This window comes from Eumetopias jubatus, unplaced genomic scaffold, assembly GCF_037043125.1.
Source record: "Eumetopias jubatus isolate StellerSeaLion01/CBP00866 unplaced genomic scaffold, mEumJub1_p1.0 scaffold_16, whole genome shotgun sequence".
NCBI classification, from domain to species: domain Eukaryota; kingdom Metazoa; phylum Chordata; class Mammalia; order Carnivora; family Otariidae; genus Eumetopias; species Eumetopias jubatus.
Genome location: NW_028274822.1, coordinates 69,485,002 through 69,506,403, shown reverse-complemented (window position 1 = coordinate 69,506,403; position 21,402 = coordinate 69,485,002). Strand labels below are relative to the sequence as shown.

Genomic DNA, 21,402 nt, shown 5'->3' with positions numbered 1-21,402 from the left:
TCTTTTATGCAAAATATGACAGAGGGCCAAAAGTGTACTTGGCTAATTTTGAACATCTGCCTTTCTCTAAGTGTTACTTATTTAAATGTACTTACTTGGCTGGACAATTGAATATGGAGACATACATGTAATCCAGAGTCTTAAGAAGCTTCCCTTCTAAAACATTAATAAAGCAGACCCACAATACAACAGCTTATACTATTCAACGACCATCTTCTTATTACTTGAATAATACTTAGTCATAAAGAAATTAGCTCTTTGAAAAAGAACAGTTTTACGTAAAACCTATGTAAAAGATAAATGTTAAAGTTGAATATTAGTTTTGAACTGAATTACTTACAGTAATTGCTTCCCTACAAGACTAGTCATGAGCTGGCATTTATGAAGCTGAGTGACAGATACATGTGGGTTTAATATACTCTCCACTTTTTAATAAACTAAAATTTTTCTATTATGAAACATTAAAAAACAAAAAACCTTTTTGAGCAGAATGTAAATGCAATTCATAAAGAAGTTTTACTGTTCAGCGTCTCTGAAATTCTAGGTAAAAGATGCAGTATAAAGAAATTCCCCAAACTTGTTAATCTACAAACAAGTTTTTTATCCTTTCTTTTAGGAAAACACAGTTATGCTCCTACATGTGCATATGTGTATATGTATATTTGCATGCACACACATATGTAACAAGATACGAGCACTAAACAGATAAAGCTAAATGCAAATCAACCTAAAGATCTAATTCTCATTAGAATATAAACTCTGTGAGAGTAAGGATCATGTTTGTCTTGGTCTCTCCCTTTCCGTATTGCCCAGCATAATACCCAGTACAAAACAGCACTCAATAAATCTGTGGAATTAATAAATGGTTAGGTCAAATCAACAAATGCTATCAATACCGTCTTCCTAGAGCTTCCCTATCCATTTCTCAACTGGTACTGAGAGCAGCAATTCTGAGAGAAAGAACAGCTACTCTGAAGGCAGGTGGGCTCTGTGATCTTACTTACCTCTCTGAGTTTCAGTTTCCTCCTTTGAAAAAGAGGGTACGAAGTACACTTACCTCAGTGTTACTTTGAGGATTAAATTAAATAATACATGTAAAACACCACCTGGTACAGTGCCTGCCATTTAAAGAAAAAGTGCTTTTCCTTTGTTCTGCTTTCTTTCTTATCTTACTGGACCTGAGAACAGTTAAAATGATAAACTTAATAACTATGCTAGGATAGGACACAGTGTTTAAAAATACTGGGAGTCAACAAATACTAGATGGATAAACGCATACTGGATTCCACAAGCTTGCACAGATTCCAATTACTGACATATTATGGCCTTGAAATCCTAATGCCCCACACAGTATTTATCTTTTTGAAACTAGCTTACTTTCCACATCATAGCAGACAATTCTACCCTATTCATGAATTTCTAACTGTATTTACCCCAAGTGGTTTAGTGTATCTCTTCACTGGATACTATGGCACTAAGCCATTCATGTAAATTCTGGGCCTTTCCATGCTGGTCCAGCACCACCCTAGTTGAATCCTTCATTTTATCTCAGGAAAACTGCAAAACTCTTCACCCATCCCCAAACTATTCACTATGCAAGGCACTTAAGGCAAGATTCTACCTCAGAGCCCTTACCTGCTAGAAGAACACCTGTTCTCAACTCAGTTGAGAATCTTAGGGAGGAGGCAGGGGAACAGTCATTTCCCAGGTAGTGTAACACTGAAGGCTGGGAGGAAAACAGGGGTTGTGTACAGCTTGAAAGCAAAAGGATACTCTACCTACTCTTTTACTTGGTTATAATTAACCACACTGACTTGGAAATCTCAAAGAATTTTAAAGGAGAGTTTGAGGCAATTATGTTTATTAGAAATTTTTTTTTTTAAGGTTTTATTTATTTGACAGAGAGAGAGACAGCAAGAGAGAGGAAACAACCAAGGGGAGTGGGAGAGGGAGAAGCAGGCTTCCCGCCGAGCAGGGAGCCCGATGCAGGGCTCGATCCCAGGACCCTGGGATTATGACCTGAGCCGAAGGCAGACGCTTAACGACTGAGCCACCCAGGAGCCCCATTATTAGAAAGTTTTCTAAAGGCTATGGAATACTGACCCAGTCCTCTTCTGTAATATGGGGAGAAAGACGGTACCCACTTTGCAGTACTTGTAAAAATGAGTTAATACATGCAGAGCTCTTAGAAGTGCCAGAGTCCACACTTGGTTAAGGCTGGCCACTCCTTTGGGTTCCCACTCCCTTGCACAGTATCTCTATCAAAACCTCTGCGATATTGTTTCTCAAGTATTTGTTTAATATATCACCTCCGTGAGACTGGAGCTATTTGAGGGCAGAAATAGGATCTTAATGATCACTGTGGACTGAGTACCCAACACTGACCTTGGCGCATAGCAGGTACATAATAGATGTCTGGATGAAGAATGAGAAGGTTAGGGAAGTTGTTCAAAGTATTAGGTATACTCCATCCAGCAATTTCACTTCTGGGTATATATCTAAAGGAAATGAAATCACTATTTGGAAAAAGATATCCACACCCCCATGTTCATTCCAGCATTACTTATGGTGGGTGAGACATGAAAACAACCCTAAGTATCCACCAATGAACGAATGGATAAAGAAAATGTGGCATATTAAAAAAAAAGTATTTAGGTATACTGGAGGGTAAAACGTATTCTGTGAGGTATGAGCCCATTTTTAGAAACATAGGCATTTCATGACCTATGAAAGGCCCTAGATTTGTTGTTTTATAATAACCGTTTAGAAAGTGCTTATGTTTACAGGAACTGACAAACTAATCCTAAAACTCAAATGAAAATGCAAGGGACACATAACAGCCAAAATGATCTTGAAAAAGAATAAAGATGGTAGCCTCATACTTCCCGATTTCAAAAATAAAACAAAGTTGCAGTAATGGAGACAGTGTAGCACTGACACAGGATGGATTTAATAAAGAGCAAGGAAATTAGAACTGAGAATCCAGAAAGAAACTCTAACATTTAGAGTCAGTCAACTGATTTTTGACAAAGGGACCAAGAAGAACAGCTTTTCAACAAATGGCGCTGGGACAACTGGATATCCACATGCAAATGAATACATTTGGACCCTGTCTCACATCATACAAATAAATTAACTCAAAGTAGACCACAGACCTACATATAAGAGGTGAAACTATAAAACTCTTAGAAGAAAACACAAGAGTAAATCTTCATGATTTTGGTAATGATTTCTTAGCTAAGATACTGAAACAGTGATAAAAAGACTGGTAAGTTAGACTTCATCAAAACTAAAATCTTGGGGCATCTGAGTGGCTCAGTCAGTTAAGCATCCAACTCTTTTTTTTTTTTTAAGATTTTATTTATTTGAGAGAGAGAGAGAGAGCGCAAGCATGGGCAAGGGGAGGAACAGAGGGAGAAACAGACTCCCTGCTGAGCAGGGAGCCTGAGGCCGGGCTCGATCCCAGGACCTGGAGATCATGATCTGAACCGAAGGCAGACGCTTAACTGAGCCCGAATAAATAAAAAATCTTAAAAAAAAAAAAAAGAGAACTGAAAATTTATGTCCACAAAAAACCTATACACGAATGCTGACAACAGCATGATTAATAATAGCCAAAAAGTGGAAACAACCCAAATGTCCATCAGATAAATGGATACAATGGAATATTATTCAGCCATAAACATGAAGCACTTATATATGCTAGATCCTGGATGAACCTTAAAAATCTTTATGCCAAGTGAAAGCAGTCATAAAATACCAGGCCCCATTTATATAAAATGTCCAGAATGGCAAATCTATAGAGACAAGAGCAGATTAGTAGCTGGAAGAGGCTGGGGAGAAGGAAGAATGGAATGAACAATGAATGCTAATGGATACAAACAAGGATTCTTTAGGGAGTGATGAAAATTAAATTAGGGTTATGGTTGCATTCTGTAAGTATAGAAGAAAACCACTGAACTGTATACTTCAAATGGGCGAACTTTACAGCATGTAAATTATATCTCAATAAAATTGTTTTTTAAAAAATGCTTACACTCTAATCATAATACAAGTAATACAAGAAAACTTAAAGACTTTTTTTTGGTGTTATTTCCATATAACTATAACTGGGGACAGACATGCTGGATGTTGACAAGGATTCAATAGCATTTCTGTCAAAACCTTTTCCTGGATCAAAAAATTAAGTGGTTACACTGTGGACACTAAATATGACATCCGTTTTGGCATATCCTACATCTCATCCTCAGAAAGATGTGCAATGAGTTAGCAATATTGTAATTTCTATAAAAGGAAGCTCTCCTGTGTGGAGGCTCACGAAGACTCCCTAGACGGAAGACAGCAGACAACCCTATAAGCTATTGTCCCTCCTCAGCTTCTCTGACTACTGAACATCTGGCTTTCCAAATTATGGATTCAACTCCTTAACTGGAACTCATGTACTACTGGTCCCAAAGGGTACAACCACTCTGGAAAACTGGTAGTTTCTTACAAAATAAACACACTTTCCAAATGACCCAGCAGTGTCATGCCTAGGTATTCACCCAGGTGAAATGACAACTCATGTTCACACAAAACCTCATACACAAGTGTTCACTGCAACTTTACTCATAATTGCCCAAACTGGAAACTCAAATTTCCCTCAACGGGAAATAAACAAGCTGTGATACAACCAGACAACAGGATACTCTTCAGCAAGAAGCAGCAATGAAGTACTGATACACACAGCTATATGGATGAATCTTAAATGTGCGATGCTAAATGAAAGAAGCCAGACTCAAAGGCTTCTCCTCTGGGGCGCCTGGGTGGCTCAGTCATTAAGCATCTGCCTTCGGCCCAGGTCATGATCCCAGTGTCCTGGGATCAAGCCCCGCATCGGGCTCCCTGCTCCGTGGGAAGCCTGCTTCTCCCTCTCCCACTCCCCCTGCTTGTGTTCCCTCTCTCGCTGTGTCTCTTTCTGTCAAATAAATAAATAAAATCTTAAAAAAAAAAAAGCCTTCTCCTCTATGATTACATTTATGGGACATTTTGGAAAACGTAAAACTATAGGGACAGAAAAAAGATCAGTGGCTGCTAATGGCTGAGGCCGGCAAGAGAGATGCACTATAAAAGAAGCCTGTGAGAAATCACTGGGGTGATGGAAATGTTCTGTATCTTGATTGTGGTGATAACTGCACAACTGTGTTTGTCCAAACTCACAGGGCTGTATATACACAAAAAAGGGTGAATTTTAGTGTAGGTAAATTATACCTTAATTTTTAAAAAAGATTTTATTCATTTACTTGACAGAGAGAGAGCGAGAGAGCACAAGCAGGGGGAACGGCAGGGGGAGAGGGAGAAGCAGGCTCCAGAGCCTGATGTGGGGCTTGATCCCAGGACCCTGGGACCATGACTTGAACCAAAGGCAGACACTTAACTGACTGATCCACCCTGGGGTCCCTATACCTTAACTTAAAAAAAGTAAAAACAAAAAAATCAGTACCCAAAATGTCCACACTTTTTTCATGTTGTCTATTAAATGGGTGTGGTACTGGCTGATTTTTCAACTTTTCTCCCCCTAAAATGCAAATTATAGGAGGACAATAACATAAATAAGGAATATAAACAGGAAATATTCTTTCCCAATTATATGTATTAAAAAGAATCAATAAACTCCAAGAATCTAGACACATACAAAGCATAAGGAGTTTATCGATGGGGTTTTTTCCATCTACTTGTAATACTTAATTTATTTGTATAACATAGAGGGCTTTAAAAGATTGTTTCAACTCTAATTCTTCTAAATGATTCAAACTATCTAGTTCCAAAAATTATATAAAGTATCTTTTCTCTCCTTGACTGCTTTCAACTCTGCATCAAAATGTATTCCCTCCAATGCTCTTCCAATTTCTTGTGACTCTCCTACTTCAGAGAATTCCCAAATAAGCCCTCGTGGAGACTGCTACTGTGAGAATTAAGTCACAACCTTCCCAAACCAAGCCAGTTACAGGGAACTCAGGAAAAAAAAAACACACACACAACAGAAACAAACAAAAAAACTTGATAATGTCAGTTCTATAAAATATTAAACAGAATTATGGTGAAAAAGCCACATTGGAAAAGCCACACTAGTAGAAGAGAGGCAGCAGAGGGTCTGACAGAACGACACCCTCCCTTTGTGAAATGGCCCCTCATCCAACACCCATCACAGCTCCCCCATGCCCATTTCTCACGGGCCTGCCCTACAGCAATCAAGAAATAAGGAATGATCTGCAAAATAGCATCCTACCAATTAAAGATGACTTTTGGTTAACACAAATGTCCTTTTAAAGCATTAAGCTTCTTCTAATTTCACCTGAGCTACAGCAGACATGACTGTAAAGAATCTAAAAATTCTGAATATCACACTAACTTGGAAGTACTGTGAACAAGACATTTATTTAGAGAAGAACCATACACCAAGGGCAGAGTGTGGCAGCCTTAGGTTCACTTGCTGAACACCTCAGTGCAGGGGACCCAAATTCATTCCTCAGCAAATTTATAAATTATTACACAGTGCTGACCTTTGAGGTGCCCCCATTCAGAATAAGCAAAATGGAATATAAATAAAACTCTGTAAGCAATTTGCACAGCATTCAACAGAGCAGAGATTTAAAACAAAAGTAGGAAGGGTATACTAGTTTTTATCAGGGAAATCTACATCTAAAATGTGTGGGACCAGGATCTGGAGCAGAGTGAAAATTCTGCAGCTGGGGCTCCCAGAGGGAGTGTACAACCAAGTTTCCAAGAAACATCATTTACTTCTCAATTCTGTAGGAAATGACGGGTTGCCAGATGCTTTACCTTAACCCTGGCAAAGTGAGCTGAGATGCTGGCCACATTACAGGACAGCATGTGCATCTGTTTAACAGAAATCGGCAGCAGCTTGTGTGTTCATGTCTTTCAAAGACCTGCCTTCATAGAATCTTCCTTTCTGCTTGCTATGACTGGTTGGGCGGAGGCTGTTTCCTCATGTGTAACAAAGGGACACCTTAGAAGGCTCTCTGGGGACTGAATGGAAGAACATCAGTCAGGCACGACGTCACTGCTGCTAAAAACTCTAGTAGAGCTGCTGTTGTCAAGCTCCTCCATCTAAAACTGAGAACCTTACACACAGCTTTGGAGAAAGAAAAGTAATTCATTTTCCCAATCTAAGTCATTAAAGAATGGTATTAGCTCAGGAAGAAAAATGCCACAAAGTAGCTTATCTGAAGAGCTCATCTTATCCATGTCCAATGTAGACCAGATTTTTTGGTGGACAGTAACCAGGTAAGTCTGAGAAGGCAGATTTCCTTATAGAAAATAACTGATTCTCCTGTTTTTATTTTTTTTAAAGATTTTATTTTTTTAAGTAATCTCTACACCCAACATGGGGCTCGAACCTACAGCTCCAAGATCAAGAGTTACATACTCTACTGACCAAGTCAGCCAGGCACCCTTTTTAAAAAAAAATTTTTTTTTCTTTATTAAGTAATCTCTATGCCCAAATGGGGCTCAAATTCACGACCCCGAGATCAAGAGTTGCATGCTCTATCAACTGAGCTGGTCAGGCACCCCCTAATTCTCCTGTTTAAAGGTCAGTTCAGTATAAATGAAAGTGTACTTCAACAAATAGACACTAAACTTGTGCTAAGATGTGGGTGAAAATACACCAAAAATATACCAAAGACTCAATATAGCAATACTGGAGCCCTGCTGAAAAGATATTTGGGGCTAAAATGGTCCCAAGTAAGGCCCTAGGAACTGCGTAAGACATGTACAAAAGGACATTTCTCATCCTCAGAGTTTTAATCTATACTGGACCAGCCAAGCCTTTGAGCCACAGAGGAAATCTCCAGCAGCAGGAAGCAGGGTGATAAAGTGGGACAAGTACCCTTTCTCATAAGGACAATTTGTGCTTCCTTTTCTGTCTGGGCTGCCAAGAAGGAGAGAGTCAAATCTGATGTTTTATCACAAAATGTTCATATAATTAAACATACTTGCTATATTTTCCTTTTTTTTTGTGGTTTTGATTACTCTATATTTTCAACTTTAATTGCATAATATATAGACATAGTCCTTTCTAAAGTTACCTAAGATTATTTTCAGCCTGGGGAGAAAATCTTGGCGCAGCACTCTTTCTTTGGGTCTCAGCTTCCTCCTCAATCAATCAATCTAAAGGTGATATCTCAGATGCCTATATCCACTCATTGTTTTGAGAAGCAAAACAAAGTAATGGAAATGAAACTGTTTTGACAGTTGACCTGGAGTGAACGCTTTCTCCCATCCCCGTCCAGGGGAACAGGAACAGGATGCACTCCACAGTGTTCAACTGGACTGGGTCAATTCCTCCCCATTCATGTTAACCTTTCCAAACAGGCAGTTTAGTTTTATAAAATCAAATAAAAGTTCTCACATCAATAGGGATTCTATATAAAAGGGGAGGCTTTATATTCATTCATTACATAAAACTGGGTGGCTCAGTTGGTTAAGTGTCTGCCTTCAGTTCAGGTCATGATCCCAGGGTTCTGGGATCCAGCCCTGCATCAGGCTCCCTGCTCAGCAAAGAGTCTGCTTCTTCGTCTGTTCCTCCCCCTCCCCATGTTTGCTTGTGTGCCCTCTCTCTCAAAAAAAAAAATCTTTAAAAAAAAAAAAAAAGTTAAAAAAATTAAAACAAAAGGGGCGCCTGGGTGGCTCAGTCGTTGAGCGTCTGCCTTCGGCTCAGGTCATGATCCCAGGGTCCTGGGATCGAGCCCTGCATTGGGTTCCCTGCTCCACAGGAAGCCTGCTTCTCCCTCTCCCACTCCCCCTGCTTGTGTTCCCTCTCTCGCTGTATCTCTCTCTGTCAAATAAATAAATTAAAAAAAAAATTAAAACAAAAAACAAGAAAACCTAAGGCACTGCTCAATAATATTAGGTGTCTTCAAGTATGTCAATGGGCAAGATCAAGAATTTCTACAGTTAAGGGGCGCCTGGGTGGCTCAGATGGTTAAGCGTCTGCCTTCGGCTCAGGTCATGATCCCGGAGTCCTGGGACTGAGACCCACATCGGGCTCCTGGCTCAGCAAGGAGCCTGCTTCTCCCTCCCCCTCTGCCTCTCTCCCTGCTCATGCTTTCTCTCTCTCTCTCTCTGTATCTCTGTGTCTCAAATGAATAAATAAAATTAAAAAAAAAAAAGAATTTCTACAGTTAAGTCCATCTTGCAAGGCAGGGACCTGCATTCCCGATGTAAAATAGAAACTGTGAATTAAAACAGTGTGTAATAAGTGGAAAAAGGAAAAGAGTAGAGAAAAATAAATACCTTTGCTCCTCAGACAGTCTTCAGGGAGGCCCGTGCATAAACGTTCTTTGCTTGACTGCATCAGGAGGTCTTCCTGCAGGAAGAAAATCCAGTGGTCAGGGAGGATTCAGAGATACCTGAACTCATGAATGCAAATTACCATCTGAGATACTTCTTTAGTAGGACTCCTGGAAATTTGATAGCAGTCACAAAGATTGGCAACTGAAGGAAGCCTCAAATTTAAAGAAATAAAATCAATAAAAACTGCCACTTCTCTAGAATTTGAGCTTGAAAAGCCAAGTTTCCTGAGGTCTGGACAATAACAGAGGCTTAAAATGCTGACCCTATTAAATACTTCCTGAATCAAGAAACACCTTGCTGCAACGTAACCTTAATTTCATCTGAAAGGAAAATATCACCAAACTGGATGTATCTCAATCCTCAACCACTCTAGAGACCATGTATGCATTTTCTTCCCAAACTTCTTAGAAGGGCTATTTTTTCTTTTCATCTCCCTTCACTGGAGGGAGAGCATGCAAAGGAGAACACCATCAATGACAACCAGTTTTATCCTACAGAAGAAATTCAGAAAAATGGGAGGGGTCAGTGGCAGAATGTACACGTCATGGCAGCAAATGGCTTCAAGCCCCAGGAGGGAAGGTTTACCAGCTAGGAGACACTGACAGAAGTAAGATCTCTACTTATGCTAAGCTCTCCTTCTCAGTCACCTCTTTTCCCCTGCCCTAAGATTTAAGGTTTTTTTCACACTGATTTAATTGGTAAGTGCAAGATATTGACATGGTACACATCTAAATCTACAGATAGTGGTATCATTACTATAACTTTTGATAATTTTTATAGCACTTCAAACAAACTCAAAGCTAGTAAAAGCCATTTGGACCCTAGGCAAAGGTCTGTGGTGGAAACAGAACCCAGAATGGGGAGGGAAGATAAAAGCAGTGGCAAGAAAAGGTGGATACAGGCAGAAATAAAACATTATCATTTGAACTGAGAGCATGGACTGTCATATGTGAAGCAGGACTATTTTTTCATTTCCCTAGTGTGGAATACTTTTGCAAAGCATGAACTTAAAAACAAGTATCTCCCAGATAATTTATGGTAACACTACCATGTTTGACAAAGAAGTATGAGTTCTAGCATGATGCCAGACTAAACTTATTTGTAAAGGAGAAGAGAAAGCTCTTACTTACCATAAAAGGAATGATGGAATTAGAAAATCACCACTGGGTGACCATCACAGTAATAATGATCTCAGTCAACAATCATCAATGGATGTTAAAACTAGTGGCTAAAAGTTTGAATGAGAAACAGAAATATTTACATAGTCTCAAAAGTATCTCTCCAGGAGATACTTAATAATTCCATAAGGGAGAACAGTAACTTTGCAGTGGAGAAAACTGGCAGACCCCACCTGAACCAAGTATGGACTTCACCTCCCAGAAATGAAGCACCCCAAAGCCATGTGCCTCCTGAGAGGATGGACCAAGAAAAAGCAGCATCACTTCTGTGGGATTCCTGCTGCCAAAATACATAACCAGAATCTAATCATGAGAAAACACCAGACAAGTCCAAACTGAGGGAAATTCTACAAAATACATGGCTTGTATTCTTCAAAAGTGTCAAGGTCATGAGCTGAGGAACTGTTACATATTATAGGAGATTAAAGAGACATGCCAATTGAATGCCACAAATGATCCTAGATTTTTCCTAGACCAAAAAAACTATTTTCTTTTGCTGCAAAAGACATCAGTATAACAACTGGCCAAATTTGAATATGGTCTGTGGATTAAATAAAAATACTTGGATCAGTGTTAATTGCTTGATTTTGATTAACTTACTCTGATCATGTATCAGAATATCTTTGCTAGGAAATATACATTGAAATATTTAGGTAACATGTCTGCAACTATACTCTCAAATTATTCAGGAAAAAAAAAGCAAATGTGGTAAAATGTTAGCATGTGAGGAATTTGCATGAAAGGTATATGGGAATTCTTTGTACTATTTGTGCAACTTTTCTGTAAGTCTCAAATTATTTCAAAATAAGACGTTATGGAAACATCTTTATTTGTAGTTACATTTGATTCTTTCTCCAAAATGATACTTCTTTTGCTGTTCCAGTTCTCAGGCTGAATGGGGTGTGACATTAGATGCTACTTAGAATTATTTTTTCAGGTTAATACTTTATGGAAAAGGCAGAGTGCTGGAGTAAAAGATTATGAGATGAGGAGCCAGGGCTCTGCTCCAACCTCAGGACTCCTATCTACTAGCTACATAGCACTAAGAACAAGCTTAAGTTGGCTATAAGAATAATGGGGACCACAGTAACACCTAGCAAGACACCCTGTCAGCACTGGGTGTTCCATGAACAGAAGCTCTCATCATCCATTAGACCTTAGACACTTGTTATCCCTTTCTGTGAGAAAAGCCAAATAGAACTATCACCAATAGATCCTAGGATGTCATCTGGAGTGACTAAGTGACTAAGCTTTTCTGGGCCTGCAAAGTAAGAGCTGAGCTCAGCTCAGCAACATACAAGTTCTATATAGTTCCTTCAGAATGAACTGTGATGAGCTTGTACAACTAACCATACTGACTCTTGCCCCTGGAGGGGCTACTGGAATTTTAGTTTTCCTCCACCTGCTGCTCTAAGGTTCTTAGCTGGAGGACTCAAAATACCCTGGTGGAGTGCCAAGCCAACTGCTTCAGCCATGTCCCCTTCTTCTTCGTTAGTCACGATTTGTAATAGGGAAGGAGAGAAGCAGAAGCTAGGAGTAATGATTCCCCTCTCCCTCTACCTTGCTGACTTCTCTTAAAACGTTCTGAGTTAAGAACCCTCAGATGGCTGAAGACCCTATAAAGTTCGAAGTCTCAAATATGATCAGAAATTGACTAGGCTGAAAAGAAAACAGACTGTGAGGCTGAGGTCAGATGAGAGGACCCCCCTCCCCCGGCAACTACCACCACCACAGTGGTGGGTAATCTCCGTATCAGGTAGGAACTCTACCAAGTGTGGGCCTCAAGTGCGGATGAGAGAACAGAACAGCCCACCTGCAAGCAGTGGACATGCAGCGTAATAATCCTGTCATTCCCCCAACCCCCTCAAGGTCAGCTAATCATATAATAAACACTTGCAGAAATTTATCAATTTCCTTTTCTTATAATGTTTTATAGGCTAAATGTTCTAAACTTTCAGGATTTTTAGAGGTAGAGTCCTAACTAAACATTTTCTCTTCCACCTAGATTCTGCAAAATCTGTTTTGAATGAATCAACTTCCAAGATCTTCTTTCACCATCAAGTGAGGTAACTGCTATAGTTTACAATAATCTATTAGCTGTATAAAATAAGAAATGCCACAAAACAGTACAAATTCATTTTCAAATCAATAGCAAACAGATTCTCTGGATTCTCTGCCTTGCACATCCAATATACTATCCTCCTGCCAAGTGCTTAGAATCAAAATCAACTTTTGATACTTCAAAGTGGTGGCAGATTTTAGAAAGGTCTTGAAAAACCATTCTTACTGTTAATCTGTAATCTATTTCCCATTAAAAGTTGTATGTCCTGGAAAAGATGCAATTCTGTGATTCATTTCTGTGAGACTAGTTTAGAGTAGGAGAACAACACAAATACCTAAAGGAAGGAAATGAATATACATCAGGCTTTTCAGCTTCTTACGCCAGGTAAGTTATAGGCTCCTCAAGCGCCTGATTTATCTCTGAGCTTTGAGTCCTGCTTGTAACCAGACTCCACTGAACTCCTTCCAAAACTTGAGCTTCCTGAGCTGGAGACAGAGACAGATGAGTAAGAAGGGCAGTGACTGCCCCACCTTCAGATGGGACTGTCTATACACTGAAGTGTGCAACGATGGGGCAACAGTATGCAGCAAATGAGATTCTTCCTACTACGTGGCATTTGTAGAAATAGCCATGATTATGTTCATAGTGAAGAATACTCTGCAAATAAAAGAAACTTTTGTATCTCTAATGAATCTTTCAGTTTCCTACCCTTTGCATATTTAGAAAGGAAGAGCTGTAGAACAGTAACTTTAAATCATCCTTACAGAGCTTAAAAAGGAATTTTCCTTCATGTATTTCAATTCGGGGAAATAACTGATGACTTTAAATAAGGCACTGATCACCTTAGCTGGGAAAGGCATTTGATAATAACCCCCCCCCACCAATGATTATCTGAGAACTGCTATAATAATTAGGAGAAAGTTCTGTCTTAGTCTCAGCAATACGCCACTGGTGCTTTGGGCAATTTTCTGTCACTTTTAACAGCATGAGATGTTACAGGGCAAACCATCACTGTGTGGACAACAGTGCCCTGGCAGACCTGGAGAACAGGTTATGGCCACTGGTTTTACTACTAACAGCATGAAATTCAGACTTTTTCCATCTTTAAATCACCGAAAGTGAATTTTTTCCACCAAGATATCCTTTTAGGCAAAGAGCAAGCTCCTATATTCTACCACAAATTTCGTGTAGGATCACAGAGTCTTAGGGTAAGAAGTAAATAAGCTTAATGGGCATTTAGTTCAATGGGCTTTCATTTAAATGAAGTCATACAAATTGCACAAGATTGGGTCTGATGAACATGCCATTAAAAAACAAGTTTCTCCAAAAGCATAACATGGTTCAAGTGATCAACAGCCACTGTGCGTCCTTACTTGATGTCCCCTGTCCAGATAGCTTCAAATATCTGTCAAAAATGTATACTGACTCTTTATGTGTGCAGCTAACAAATAACGGACAATCAGAACTTTTTCTGTGTCTGTGTTGAGCACAAATAAAGTATTATATCCTAGAACCAAAGCTTTTATAACACATTCAACTCAGACACATCAACCACTATGAGAGGTTAAAAAAAAAAAAGTAAAATATATAAAAACTTAAACACCCTACAGCTTTTATCTAAGCACCAGGGAAACAAAAGAACAAGCATATGTTGAAGGGGGGAAAAAACAAACAACCACTCACTGTATAGTTTTCAATGTTCAGTCATCTATGTGGAATATCACATACCCATCTCTTTCTATCTTATTCTTAAATAATACCAATGTTGTCCACATTCTGGCTGGTAACCTCTGCGTGCACCAGAGTTGTCGACCTTTGTCCTACAAGTGAGTTCAGAACTGAATTCTTTCTTTCACCATTCAGTTTGGCTCTTGCAGCTGTCCCCGCCACTGAGCCTATTCTGATACTTTCCCCTCCTTTTTGCCTTTCTTCTCTCCTCCTCAATAACAGAGTGGTTTCCTGATCAAAGCACCAAATTATTAATTATAAGCTTTTATGCCTTTCTGACACAATCATAAGGCAGGAAAGATTTATTTTTTGCTGGTTCTTCTTTTCACGAATGAAGTATTTCAATGATTGAAGTATTTCATGGTTAGAATATTTTATTTTTTTAAGTGGATCTTTAAAAAAATGTTAAGTGCAGTCGCAAAAGGACAAAGATCGTATGATTCCACTTAGATGAGGTCCCCAGAGTAGACAGATTCATAGAAAGGAGAATGATGGTAGCCAGGGACTGGGGGGAGGGTGTAATGGGGAGTTAGCGTTTAATGGTACAGAGTTTCAGCTTGGGAAGATGAAAACAGTTCTGGAGATGGATGGTGTTGATGGTTATACAACAATGTGAATGTGCTTAATGCCACTGAACTGTACACTTACAAATGATTAAAATGGTAAGTTTTATGTTATGTGCATTTACAATATAAAAAAGCAAAAAAAAAAATTTAACACCAACTTTAAAAATAAGTTGCTTCAGGGGCGCCTGGGTGGCTCAGTTGTTAAGCGTCTGCCTTTGGCTTAGGTCATGATCCCAGGGTTCTGGGATCGAGCCCCGCATTGGGCTCCCTGCTGTGCGGAAAGTCTGCTTCTCCCTCTTCCACTCCCCCTGCTTGTGTTCCCTCTCTTGCTGTGTCTCTCTGTCAAATAAATAAATAATCTTTGAAAAAAAAAAGATAAAAAAAAAATAAGTCGGGCGCCTGGGTGGCTCAGTCGTTAAGCGTCTGCCTTCGGCTCAGGTCATGATCTCAGGGTCCTGGGATCGAGTCCCACATCAGGCTCCCTGCTCGGCAGGGAGCCTGCTTCTCCCTCTCCCACTTCCCCTGCTTGTGTTCTCTCTCTCGCTATCTCTCTCTGTGTCAAATACATAAAATCTTTAAAAAAAAATAAAAATAAGTTGCTTCATAAAATAACATTTGTTTTTTCTTTTAACAACAACAAAAACCTATAATGATTTTAAATGTGATTAAACAAGTGAATTTAAACCAGTTTAGGCTTCATCAGAAATCATGATATAGGAAAGTACAAACTTCTAATTCTAAAAATGAGTGCAGTCCTTCTCCTTGAACTGGGAAATTCACCAAGCAAACTGGACTCTGTTAAATTCATTCGATTCATACAATGCATGCCCTGGAAGCCTAGGAGTCTGTCTTTCACAATTACAGCAAGTTCTTATTGCTGGAGCCAGGTTCTGCTGAAGTCACTACTTTTCCTTTCGTGACGGATTTTGGTCCAGAGGGAACAGAGGAGTGGGTAAGTGGTAATCTTTGAGTACTCACTGTGCTGCAAACCCAAGGCAGTGCCCAACTGGGCCTCTTTGCTGGTTTGAGATGAGGAACAGTTGAAGGAAAAGAATTTTGTGGAATGTTGCTAGACACTATTAAAAATAAATCACAGAACCTTGCGATGGGAAAAGAACAGCTCTCAGGTTGCTTGTCCAAACTAGAACCCCCTCTGCTATATTCCGGATATTCAGTCATTCAGCCTCTTCATAAACATGACTTCCCCACACCTAACCAACTTCTAAACTGGCCTAGATGTGAAAAAAGTACCTTTCCTATTGACTTAAATTCTGTCTCCCTCAAACAAGAAGGGTTTTTTTGGTTGTTTTTACTATTATTATATTTAAAAATTTTTAATGTTTTTAAACAATTTAGAGGTAATTTTTCTCAGATGTATTAAAAAAAGTTTGCAAATACCATTCAAAAAATTTTCTGTGGTCTTCATCAAGCTTTCCTTAATGTTACTATCTTACACATAACCACTATATAGTTATTAAGACCAGCAAACTGCTATTAATATAATATTAACTATAGAATTTACTCAACTCTTATTAATGGTTTCCCAAAGTCCTTTTTCAGGACCTGGATCCAATCCAGGCTCCCATGATGATTTAGTCATCATGTCTCCTTAAGTTCTCCCTTAGGGCGCCTGGGTGGCTCAGATGGTTAAGTGTCTGCCTTCGGCTCAGGTCGTGGTCCCAGGATCCTGGGATCGAGTCCCACATCAGGCTCCCTGCTCCTTGGGAGCCTGCTTCTCCCTCTGCTTCTCTCTCTCTCCCTCTGTCTCTCATGAATGAATAAATAAAATCTTTTAAAAAAAAAAATTCTCCCTTAAACTGAGTTCCTCAGATATTCATCTTTTGTGACTTTGACACTTTTGAAAACAAAGTCCCTCAATTTGGGTTTGATGTTTCATCAGGAGATTATGGTTATGCATTTTGGGGGCAGGAATCTCACAGAAGTGATGCTGGTTCTTGGTGGATCCTCTCAAGAGGTACATGGCTTTGGGGGGGTCTCATTCCTGTGGAGGTGAACTTCCAACAATTGGTTCAGGTGGGGGTCTGTCAGGTTTCTTCACTGTGATTATCTTCTCCTTTGTATACCTTGTAATGATTCTGTTACTATGTAACTGCTAAGTATCTTATGGGGGAGATAGTTGGAGACAATGTAAATACTTGTTTCTCATTTAAACTTTTAGCCACTAGTTTTAACATCCATTGAGGATTCTTGCTTGAGATAACTATTACTGTGATGGTTGCCAAATGGAGATTTCTTGCCATGATTCCTTTTATATTTATGAACTAGAATTAAGAACTTTTTTTTTTCAAGTTATTTATTCAAGTATTTTATATTAGCATGGGCTCATGATACCTGCTTTATTCTATGGGTTATAATTCATTATTATCATTATTTAAGCTCAAATTGTCCCAGTCTTAGCCACTGGAAGTCCTTTCAAGTTGGCTCCTGTGTCCTTTTGTTAGGTCTCCTAATTTTCTGAGCATTAGCCATAAACTGTTTTAAACTCATCTTGTATTTTCTCTTGTGCTAGCCTCCAAAACATTTCCCCAAAAAGTCTTGGTTCCTTTAATTGGAAAATGTTATTTAGAAACCAAGAACTGGGTGCTCGCTGCTATGAGGTGTCACCCACCTCACATACCCACACATATATAGTACATTTCTGTATCTACATATATTGAAAACTTTATCTAGAACCCCCCCACTCCACCTACACCACACCTCACATACCCACACATGTATAGTACGCATTTCTCTATCTATCTACATATATTAAAAACTGGAAGTTCATACTGATAACTCCAATTCTAGTTCCATACCACAGGGTTCATTCTAGCCCTCAACCCACCCCTATCTGTAATTTCGTTCTATTAGTGAGAAGCCTGGCTCACACTCATTATCCACACATAACCATCAACCCTAGAACACACATACAGTGGTTTAGGAATTGCTAAGCCACACCCTGTGAAAAACAAATCTACTAAAATGTGGGGCACCTGGGTGGCTCAGTTAGTTAAGTGTCCAACTCTTGATTTTGGCTCAGGTCATGATCTCAGGTCAGGAGATCAAGCCCGCCATCAGGCTCTGCACTGGACATGAAGCCTGCTTAAGAGTCTCTCTTTTTCCCTCTCGTTCTGCACCACCCCCCTGCTTGCATGCTCTCTCTCAAAAAAAAAAAAAATTATAATAATAATTGGGGGGGGTTACTGGATTTAGATTTAAAAGTTTATAGTCAAAATACTGTTTCCCAAAGGTACTCGGGTTACTTTTCTTCTTTATCCCCCCTCCTTTAGTGTGGTTTCATTATTCATTTGTAATAAAGAATCATTTGTTGGGGCACCTGGATGGCTCAGTCGTTAAGCGTCTGCCTTCGGCTCAGGTCATGATCCCAGGTTCCTGGGATCGAGCCCTGCATCAGGCTACCTGCTCAGCGGGGAGCCTGCTTCTCCCTCTCCTACTCTCTCTGCTTGTGTTCCCTCTCTCGCTGTGTTTCTGTCAAATGAATAAATAAAATCTTTAAAAAAAAATCATTTGTTAGAGTTTTTATTTAATTCTGGATTCTCCTCACATCCTGGTTGTCTAGTTATTCTTCAAGTACAGCCTCAGAACTATACAAAATATGTACTCAGAGAAGTGCCACTTCCTCCTGTTCCTTCTGTCCCATTCCCGCACTCTCTACCCTGCTCCCACTGGCTTCTTACAGGTAATCAAACCCACTCATTTCTGGTTTATCCTTCCTATGTGTACACGTGTGTGCTTTATACAAACAAGCAGATACTTGTATACTTATCTACTCTTCTTTCTTGAATGAGAGGATACAATAGATGTTTACTTGCCCTTTGCTCTTTTCATTTACCAGTATATCTCAGTTTGCAGAAAAGAGTTAACATAGCAGGCCTGTTATCCTTAGAAAGGCCTGCTTGCAAGGTGGCCTTGGCTCATCTGGGAACTTACATTTGGGAGAGTTTCCAACATTCCCGAATGATAAGAGTGGCTCCATGCACCCATATGACAATGGGGTTTATATTGAACACCTGCTTTCCTTCTGCAAGTCTGGTATTTTGGTATGTGCCAGGCAGAGGATGCCTATGTGATCAGCACCCAGTAAAAACCGTGGGTTCTAAAAAGCTTCCATGGTAGACCACATTTCACATGTGTTGTCAGTTTGTTCCTGGAGAAGACTGTTATGTGTGTGTATGTAACTACAGTGGGAGAGGACTCTTGGAAGCTAGCACCTGAGATCTTCTGGACTTTGCACCATTCTTCCCCTTTGCTGACTGCTTTATATCCTTTGTTACAATTAATCTTAGCTACAAATATGACCATGTGCTGAGTCCTGTGAGTTCCAGGGAATCCCCAAACCTGTAGGTAGTCTTGGGGAGCCATGACACACCTGGAAATCATGCCATATTGGTACATGGAAATCCTTAATTCTTTATTACAGGTGCATAGTGTTCCATGTATAGATGTACCATACACTATGGTTTATTCAACCTTTCTCCTATATGTGAACATTTAGGTTGCTTCCAACATTTTGCAATGCTGCAAACAGTAACTTTGAGTATATGTATTTCTATAATTTGGAGGTATATATTCAGGGTAGATTCCTAGAAATTAGAATGTTAGGTCAACAGGTCAGAGCATATGCTTTCTGGTTAGGTGCAGCCAAATTCCTCTTCTGAAAGGTCTTATCAGTAGACACCAGCAACCTGTGAGAACACCTTTTTCCTCACAGCCTTGCCAAGCAGATATGTTGTTATAATTTTTCATTTTCTCCAGTCTAATAGGTAAAAAGTGGTATTTCAACTGTTTAAAATTACATTTCTCTAATTATAAGTAAGGTTGACCCATCTCTTCATGTGTTTAAGAACAAGCACACGAACACACACACACGTACACAAATGAATCATCTATTCAAGTCTTTCCTTCATTTTTCTATTGGGTTTTCCATTCCTCAATCTAAGAGTTCTTTATATATTAGTGGGGTGCTTGGCTGGCTTGGTCAGTAGAGCATACGACTCTTGGTCTCAGGGTTGTAAATTCGAACTCCACACTGGGTGTAGCGTTTACTTAAAAATAAAATCTTAAGGGGCACCTGGGTGGCTCAGTCGTTAAGCATCTGCCTTTGGCTCAGGTCACCATCCCAGGGTCCTGGGATGGAGCCCTGCATCGGGCTCCCTGCTCAGCAGGAAGCCTGCTTCTCTCTCTCCCACTCCCCCTGCTTGTGTTCCCTCTCTCACTGCGTCTCTCTCTGTCAAATAAATAAATCTTTAAAAAAAAAAAATCTTTAAAAAAAAAAAGAGTTCTTTATGGGGTGCCTGGGTGGCTCAGTTGGTTAAGTGTCTGCCTTTGGCTCAGGTCATGATCCCAGGGTCCTGGGATTAAGCCCTGCACTGGGCTCCCGGCTCAGCAGGGAGCCTGCTTCTTCCTCTCCCTCTGCCAGTCCCTGTGCTTGTGTACTCTCTCTCATATAAATAAAACCTTTTTTAAAAAAGAGAGACTTCTTTATATATTAGAGAGATAAGTCCTTTATCTGTGATATATATTGCAAAATGTTCTCCTAATTCATCAATTGTTTTGTCTGTTTGTGGTGTTTTGCCAATCTAGCAAGAATTCTTATATTGATGTCCAAGGATGTCCGGGCTCTGCAAACCTTCTGAAATAGTAGTCTGCTTTTCTGAGATCTGCAGCAGTCATTCAGATTTTCAAAGGGTCCTGTGACCTGAGAACGACTGAGCTATCACTATGTCTTTTACGGAGCCTAACTGTGCCCAACAGAACCACTTCTGCTTGACAGCTTTCCAAATTCTTGAAGGCGTCTCTTGATTCTTCTTTCATAGGACACACCCAAGCAATTGGCCTCTAATGGTGAATTTTCAGATTTTGTCATCAGTGTGAATTCTTTATCATGAATGCATTTCTGGTTTTCTATACTCTTCCTACACCTGATACATGTGACACCAGGCTCAGCATGGGGAGGACGGGACAGGATCCACTTTGGCCAGTGACCCCAACCCTGACACATTCCTTGCTTTCCCTCTGTCCTCCCCACCCCGAGGGCCTCTTGAGCTTATCTGAGTGCTGGGGTGGGGAGAGGGGCCTGTGAGTGTGATATTCTAACTATAGACTAACCAACACACAACAGACTACAACTGCTACTTCTCAGTCCAGGTAACACATTTCTGTTAATGTACATTTAAGAGCAAATTGGCTTTTCTTGGTGGCTATCCCACAAAGTCAGTTCTAATTGACTAGCTAAAGCCTATAGCTCTTTTGTTTCTCCAAAAGTACTTCTGCTTTTTTTTTCACTTATGAAGTTCACTTTTTGGAACCAAGTAAAAAAATCTTACATTTGTATCAATTAAACCTCATTTCGCTTTACAAAACTCAAAATAGTATTTATCTCTGGTGGAGCTGGGAGGAAGAAAGGGACAGTAATTTTCTAGATCTTAGGTTGGGAGGCATATATATATATATGTACTGTATCCATTATGTACTCAATAATTTATGTATA

The 21,402-nt window shown here is 39.7% G+C and overlaps 1 protein-coding gene across 5 annotated transcripts in view; it reads right to left on the bottom strand.

Moving 5' to 3' along the window:
* PRR14L (proline rich 14 like) overlaps positions 1-21,402 on the bottom strand; it is a 55,085-nt gene that overhangs the window by 23,867 nt on the left and 9,816 nt on the right. For all 5 annotated transcript variants that reach the window (XM_028124597.2, XM_028124595.2, XM_028124600.2 and 2 more), the window contains one exon: positions 9,298-9,370. In XM_028124597.2, the coding sequence (XP_027980398.1) occupies positions 9,298-9,370 (73 nt within the window). The remainder of the gene's footprint in view (positions 1-9,297; positions 9,371-21,402) is intronic.